Below are 7,467 nucleotides of genomic sequence, written 5' to 3' on the forward strand. Positions count from 1 at the left end.
TCAATCCATTTTTGATATTTAAAACCCCGGGAATTGAATACTATCGACAAAGATCCGAGATCATTGTTTTTAGTCCCACAATTACGAACTAAAAATTACGTATGAACCGAGGAGGAAGTGAAAGTCACCGAGTGTTAAACTTTCTCCGACTCATCGTGCTCCAGGGCCGGATAATATATTTTATAAACGACTCGAGTGCAAAAAAACACATCAGTGTTTTCACTTATCACTGATGATTAAATACTCGTCCCCATTTTAAACCGGTGAAAGTGAGCGCATTAACGGTTTCGACAGTTGCCTCATAAACCCCTAGGCTGGTGAATAATAAAACTGACAATTATAAAAACATATTATCATATTTATTTAAAAAATAGATCTATTGGCAAAAAGAGACAATTGACAATTCGTCATCTAGATGAATCACTTCATCGTCGTCACTAATTAATTGATTATCATCTGTGTGAATTAATTGCGGCCAATCTGATCGATTTGCCCCTGGAGATTGTTGACAACCTCTGGAGGTACGTGATCTCCGAGAATCTCGAAGAGATTTATCCTCTGATCACCGGGGATGGACTCATAGGCCGCCAGTTCAATTCCCTCTTGGACTTTCTGAATTGTGGCATCCTTGGGGATGAGGTAAGTGTTCTGCGCCTGTCTTATCGCTTCACTGCTGAAGATCTGTCCGTCCTTTTGCTGGGGAAATGCAGATACTGCGGCTAACAGCAGTGTAGCAATTGCCAAAGTCAAAGTCTTCATCTGGAAAAGGAAAGAATAAAATAATAAAGTATATGAGTGAAAATAAAAGTCCTGGAACAATTTCTTCGATGAAAATTCATGTGAAATTTCTTCAGAAAACTCCAGTGATCATTTAAAATCATTTATTTCAATTAGAAAGAATGATGAAATTACTTACGGCTGTGATGATGCTGTCTATTGCGTCGGAAAAATAAGACTAAATAATCCAACGTTACCTGATGTCTTATATATACTCAAGGAGAGGGAGAAATTAAGAGGTGGACACGTGGAGATCCTCTTACTCGCGAGTTCCCCCAATTTCACCCTTCCCTCTCCCTCCTGCATGGAAAAGGAGCGGAGGGACGACCCCAATAATTACTATTCCTAACGCAATGTATTACAGGGGAAAAAAAAATTAAAAAGTGACAAATGTCTTCCACAAGAAGAAAAAGTTGATCGTCAAAAGTGGAATTTCTTGCACAAAGACATTATTTCACTCAGTTTCCAATTTTTTTTTGTTATAAAATGATTTATTTGTTTTTCTTTTGCTTTTCTTTTTGTTTATGATAGTCAAAAGTACAAATTAAACTCGACTAGACAGCTACCGGATCTCACACCAATTAATACGTCCATTTGTATTCCTTAATTTCTATTCATCGCGTTTAAATATATCAAACAGCGAATGAATTTTGAATTTTTTCACGTCCGGACGAATAAAAAAATAAATTTGACATGAGTGCGTTGTGACTATCATTACGTATAAAAATTTGGAAAAATTTAGATTTAATTGTAGCTCTGGACGATCATTGGCATCAGTCACCAATGAATTTCTGGCACATATTTTTAATTGGTAAAATACTAGTCTTATTATCTACGCTATTTACACAAATTAATCATTAAAATTCTTCCTCACCCCTCTGTTGTATAAATAATTTCCAATTAATCATCGAAATTTTTTACGAAAAAGTAGACATGCAGAAATTACTGTAAATTACGACTATGGTGGGATTTCTTCCTATTTCCATTAATATTAATAAAAAATAGTTGATAAATTGAAAAAAAAAAATCGACCATACCAAGAGCTATCACACGTCCAGGGAAAACGATTCACTGAATTCTTCTACAACCGTTATAATAGATACAATCGTTGGAGACTCATAAAAATGTGAGTTATTGTCACTTTAAAAAAACTATATATGTTTAATTTCATATATATTTAAATGATAGTAAATCAGCACTAAAGTGGTAAAAAAATTAATATGTCAATAGACAGGACTGAATTTTCAGCAATTACCACTTGCCCACTGAATTAGATATATGTGGTTTGACTTTATCTGGAAAATTCCAACAGTGGCTTGGCTATACCCTCGGTGTACGCTTTGTGCACAGCTTCACATACGAATTTGTACTGACTAGCATTTTGAATCATCATAGCCCTCTGATCCCTCATAGCCCTGACAATATCGAGTGGATAAACCGGTTGATTAGCCTCGATAAGACACAGAGCAGTCTCCATGAGTACAAGCACACCAGTTCTACCAATGCCAGCACTGCAGTGAACAACAGCTGGCTCGACGATACCTGTTCTTGCGGCCCTCACCCTCTCGGTGAAGCCCGTGAACTGCCTCCAATCACCAGGAACACCATGATCAGGCCACCCCCAGTACTGCATATGAGTGATGTCCCTCTCCTCGCCAGTGCTCACATCCCTCAGGACAAACTCCCTGAATACAAAAAAGTCGTCCGTCTTCTCGGACGTCGTAGTCAGCGTCAGATTCCTCAGGGTCAGAGGTTCATTAACATTGGGCCAGTACTGGTGGCACTTGGTTCGCCCTCTCTCGACAAGCGTCGTCAGCATGACAACAAGAGTGCTCCCAGCCTCGAGAACCATCTGCCAAAAATCAGCGAGAGTTGATGACAGCGGCCCCTGCGTTGCAATGTACCTGTTGATAATCCCAGAGCCAGGAATTTCCATGTTCACGTAGTTGGCGTTGATGTAATCCCCGTTAATCGAGCCCATTAGGATTACCCTTGTCACATCGTACGGTGAAATATCCCTGTACCTGTTCTTATTCTGATTTTCCGTTTTCTTCGACTCGAGTGACGTCAACTCGGGATTTTTCCTGTAGAGCTGTTCGTATTGTGCGATGAGAGCTCCACTGGCGAGACCATCAGCGAGGAGTAACATCGATTGGGCCAGGGCGTCTGAGCCAACTGTTGCCTGTGGAGCGTCCGGTACGTACCTGTACGGCGGCTCTTCCTCTGATGGCTCATCTGTACCCGCCAGGGCGTTGTACAGGGCATTAGGACGCACTGTCAGGCTCAATTCACCGTTACCAGTATCTCGACACTGACGAATCAGATTCACAACGTGCTCGTGCAGCATTCCAGAGACGTCCATACCATTTATGTAAACCACTTGGTCTCCTTCATTCAATTTTGGATAGCACCGATCAGCTGGTGTGTTGGGAGCCACTCTAGAGACTAAAATGGCCATGTCAAGGTCCAAACCGCCTTTCACATTAAAACCAAAGCGTCCTTGTTCGTCTGGAGTGAGACAAATTGTCACCAAACCGTCATCAGGTGCCTACAGAAAACCCAATCGTTAATACAGTCCTTCATCTTATTTTCTCAACCCACGAGCTGTCACTCGGCGAATGAATATAAAATATGAATAATCAATGAAATAGAATAATTAAATACCGGCGCTGGAGCTGGGGAACTGGTGGGTTCGCTGTAGTCCGGAAGATCGTAGATATTTCTCTCAACAGCAGTATCATCATCCACATAGCTGAGAATCCTCGAACCCAGGACAGGGGAGAACGCTCCTCCCTGGGTATGCGCCCCATTCATCTCTTCTCTGAGGGACAAAAAACCACCCTCACTGTGTGAAACCAAAAAAAAAAACATGCAACATAGAGACAAACAAACGACAAAGGAGAGGGATTAAAAAAAGAGTTGATGAATAACTTACTCATCGCTGGGGTTGCCCTCGCCCCAGGCCTGTCGAGGTTCCCTGGAGCCCAGTGACTGCACCTTGTTGTCGTAGGGTCTTGGAGGGCGTCCAGGTGCCACTGCCACTTTGCCCTTCTCCTCGGGCACCGGTGCCTGAACCCCGTGCACCAAACGTTTACTGGGGGATCTGATAAATGTCCTCTCCACTCTCGCCCTGTACTTGCCATCCTCGACAGTCTGGTACTCAGTTCTCCCGGAGTACGTGAATCTACTGCTGAGGGTCAGAGGGAACCTCCTGGGCCTCATCTTCGGGCTGTGAAGTCTGAAGAACGTGTGATGCTCCACACACGCCTTCCACAGATTTTTCGAGCTTCTGTATGTCTGCATGTTAAAGCCTAAGAGGGTGTCATAACTCTCCGATTGCTCTCTCCTCAATTGAATGAAAAATTGTTTTCGCTTGAACGATATTTTAACTATCTTAGACCAGGAGAAAATATTTATTCTCGTGTTGTTTTGAAATACTACGAGACCTATGGAGGTGACACCCAACTGGATCTCCTTGTTCGTTGAGTCCTAGATGACATGGAGAAGTAGAAAAAATTATTAATGAGATATATTCATAAAATGTGAAAATTACAGCTTTTTAAAATAAATTGAAATTGAATAATTTTCTCTCACAGACGAACGACAATTAACGTGCATACCCTTGCCTTGTGTAACTCCACTCCGTACATATCCAGACGTTTTGCGTGATCGAGAAAATTGAATTCAGCATCAGCTGGAAGTTGCCCCCTGAAGAGTGAAAAAAATTTAATGTGAATAACGAGTGCATTAAATTGATTTTCACCAAGCCCATTTGTACGCACTTGTGGAGCTTGTGAAGTTCACAGATCTTTCTCTCCATTTCCTCAGTCTGACCAGGGATAAGCTGAAGTCTGGACAGATATCCCGGCCCGTGCTCCTCAGGATGATAATCCCCCAGCTCCGATTGAACCGTATAACTGGCAATCAGACAGGCTGTGCTCACTGGCAGCTGGAGCTTCCCCTGCAATATATCCCTCCTTATTTGGAGGTAAAACTGATACCTAGTGTACTCCTCCTGGAGTTTACTGGGATCCGATACATAGAACTTCACCCTGAAGAAGAACTGACCACCTGGAGAAAGTGACAATTATTATGAGTCCCCTATTTCGCTGGCCAATTCAATTTCCATGGGTTAATAAAGAATGATCTTTACCCTTACTTCTTATCTGCTTTTTCACGGGTTTCGAAGGGTCCAACCATCGCTGCAATTGATTAAAAAAAATAAACAGGGGGATAAAATAGAAAAATAATAATGAATAGATCGATCAACTCACCATAACGTCCGGTGAATTTGAGGAGTTGCTAGGATTCTCGGTGTACTGCAGTCCAAAGTAGTCTTTCTCAATGAGCTCCAGGTGGTGGAAGACAAGGTCAAGGAGTGCCTGGCCCTTGGCTCTCTTGTCGAGCTGGAAAGTGTGCTGGGTGTCATCGAGAAAGACAACAGTGGCTGATAGGGATTTGAGTCTTCTGTCTCGCGCCAGTTCGGCTCCTCGAACGTGGTAGCTCCCACTGGAGCCACTCAGCGCTCGTCTAGACACACTCTCGATCATATCAATCAGATGACGCTGAGTCAACCACCTCCGTGGCACCGACGCCCATCCCCATCCATAACCTTTTGTATGCAATTAATTAATTTACCAATTATTTATTTTCATTTTGTACAACTTCAATCTTCAAAATTACTCTCCATCACTTTCTCATTGAGAGAAATGACGAAAATTCATTGGAGATTCAAGAAAATCTTCGGTTATCAATCGAAACAAAATTTTTACAATTACTATCTATTATTATTATTATTACATTCCATTTCTCCTGAGTCTCAGCACTTCAACTCCATTACAACAATCGGAATTCACCGCACAATGACTATTTAATCATGTAATTAAACACGTTCGTTAAAGTGATGTTTTTTTGTCAATTGTTTTCACTCGGAGTGGACTGCATATTAATTTAACGTCAAGAGTCGTTGGGATTAATTAATCCAAGGGCCTCATACCGTTTAAATTGGAGTTTCCAATTGAATTAAATGTCGGTATGTTAATTATTTATGGTGAAACTATTGATTATGAATGAGACCCTCGGTGCACTGATTATTTAAGAATAGAGAATAATGATTTGGATGATAATGGCAATTTAACACCCCAGCAGTCACGTTCCAACCTCAATGACATTTCTGTAATGAGTAACACTATGATGAATATCAGTTAAAAATTGAAAATATTCCGTGAAAATTCAACTTTCCCCTGGCTTATATAATGGTAAATGTCCCAGGTATTTTGGCATTAGTCCGAGAATAATGTGGAACGGGAGATTCTCAAAATAGTTACGATTTTCCCCCCCGAATTCACATTTCACCCTAAACAAATCAAAATCAAGACTAGATCAGAGAAAGAAAAAATAGAATAAGATACTAGAAGGTGAGGTGAAAGGGGCCCTCAAATCGTCGATATCTCCTGGTTCCATGACACTGTTTGAATCAATCAGATCTCATTTTTATCTCCGAAAAACATTTCTTTATTGACCAAAAAATGCACTTCGATTCTGGTATGACCAGGAAAACGAGAATTAATAGAGGACGTTCTTACATCGCTGATAATTTTTGATTAAATTATTCTAAACTCTCTCTTAAAATAAGACAATGTCTCACGATGAGTGAAAAACATTCTTTACATGTTTATTTGTGAAAATTTTTTTACTCACATTCATAATCCGCTCTGGAGTAATTCCAAAAAAAAGGGACTACAGTCACCCCTCGAAAATCGTCAAAGCTCCTCACAACCGGAAAAAACCACCCAACAACATCATCAAATTGACCCCAATTGTGTCAATTAACAGAGCTCAGGGCGTTGAAAAAATTAATTCCTCAATAAAATTATCCACCTCCGGCGTCAAAAAAACATCCACGCTATCCTGGAAGCTTCATCCACCTCGAGCAATGTCTTCCACCCCCGTGAAAAAATTCAGCACTCACATTTCCATGACCCAATTGCCTCCTAAAGCAGGTGAAAGTTATTATGAGCAGCGATTCTCCGCTGGAAAAAAAAACCACGATGAACCACTAAATTAATTCCACGACAATCCAACAAGCACTCCAAAACGTTTGTTTCATTGCTCCCCCCACTCTCGAGTACCTCAACCACTTGCGGATCCGTCGAACAATAAAAAAAATTGATGAAAATCACTTGCCAGTAATTGCCTTTGAAGTCTCTGTCACTGGCACAAGAATCAAACTCTCCGACGGATTGATCAAACGTTTAATTGTTGGTGATCGAATAAAAAACAGGACAAATGCGATAAGGAGATGAAAACGAGATCACCATCCAATTACATCGTACGAGGGAGCGACGCCAGGGGGCAGGTGAGGGGGTACGGATGGCCAGTATTAAAAAATGTTTTTTATTCAAGAATTTAATTGCGTCATACGAGACTCTCGATGGGGTATTAACAATGTCAGCGTTAATTATTTGCGTTACTGACTTCACTGAATCAACCGTCACTGATTAAAATCATTAGACGTTTTCAAAAAAATCGCTCCCTGGTGGGACGGCGTCACGCCGATGCGCCGAGTCGATGCGCATCTGCGCACGCACTCCTCCTCACCCCCTGTCGGCGCTGATTCGTCGATCGTCAGTCTGCTCGCGGCGTGAGGGGAGAGAGCATCAGGAGAAAATTTCCGCGGTTATTTCAAAA

At 41.4% G+C, this 7,467-nt stretch overlaps 2 protein-coding genes across 8 annotated transcripts; both read right to left on the reverse strand.

Moving 5' to 3' along the window:
* Positions 1–344: 344 nt before the first annotated feature.
* Positions 345–1,007, reverse strand: LOC105268414 (uncharacterized). Its single transcript, XM_011307964.1, has 2 exons — positions 917–1,007; positions 345–759 (listed from the first exon to the last, which is right to left on the reverse strand). Exon 2 carries the CDS (start codon positions 757–759, stop codon positions 466–468), a length of 294 nt encoding a protein of 97 aa, XP_011306266.1. The 5' UTR covers positions 917–1,007; the 3' UTR covers positions 345–465.
* A 120-nt stretch (positions 1,008–1,127) lies between these two features.
* Positions 1,128–7,254, reverse strand: LOC105268412 (protein tyrosine phosphatase Meg). Of its 7 annotated transcripts, none has more exons than XM_011307963.1 (9): positions 6,964–7,254; positions 6,478–6,770; positions 5,052–5,389; positions 4,931–4,979; positions 4,560–4,848; positions 4,398–4,485; positions 3,713–4,266; positions 3,442–3,622; positions 1,128–3,325 (listed from the first exon to the last, which is right to left on the reverse strand). In XM_011307963.1, the coding sequence occupies exons 3-9, from the start codon at positions 5,325–5,327 to the stop codon at positions 2,069–2,071; spliced, it is 2,694 nt and encodes an 897-aa protein (XP_011306265.1). In that variant the 5' UTR covers positions 5,328–5,389; positions 6,478–6,770; positions 6,964–7,254; the 3' UTR covers positions 1,128–2,068. The 7 variants fall into 7 exon arrangements, with proteins under 7 accessions (XP_011306265.1, XP_011306263.1, XP_011306264.1 ...); XM_011307961.1 differs by having other exon boundaries at positions 6,478–6,809; XM_011307962.1 differs by having other exon boundaries at positions 6,478–6,809; positions 6,909–7,254.
* Between the last annotated feature and the right edge of the window lie 213 nt (positions 7,255–7,467).

Source organism: Fopius arisanus, unplaced genomic scaffold (assembly GCF_000806365.1).
Source record: "Fopius arisanus strain USDA-PBARC FA_bdor unplaced genomic scaffold, ASM80636v1 scaffold00057, whole genome shotgun sequence".
Classification (NCBI taxonomy): domain Eukaryota; kingdom Metazoa; phylum Arthropoda; class Insecta; order Hymenoptera; family Braconidae; genus Fopius; species Fopius arisanus.

Coding starts and splice junctions, on each gene's coding strand:
- LOC105268414 (XM_011307964.1), bottom strand. CDS start 759: ATGAAGACTTTGACTTTGGCAATTGCTACACTGCTGTTAGCCGCAGTA.
- LOC105268412 (XM_011307957.1), bottom strand. Junction 4,980..5,051: donor CAAATTCACCGGACGTTATG/GTGAGTTGATCG, acceptor AATCAATTGCAG/CGATGGTTGGACCCTTCGAA. Junction 4,486..4,559: donor GAACTTCACAAGCTCCACAA/GTGCGTACAAAT, acceptor TTCACTCTTCAG/GGGGCAACTTCCAGCTGATG.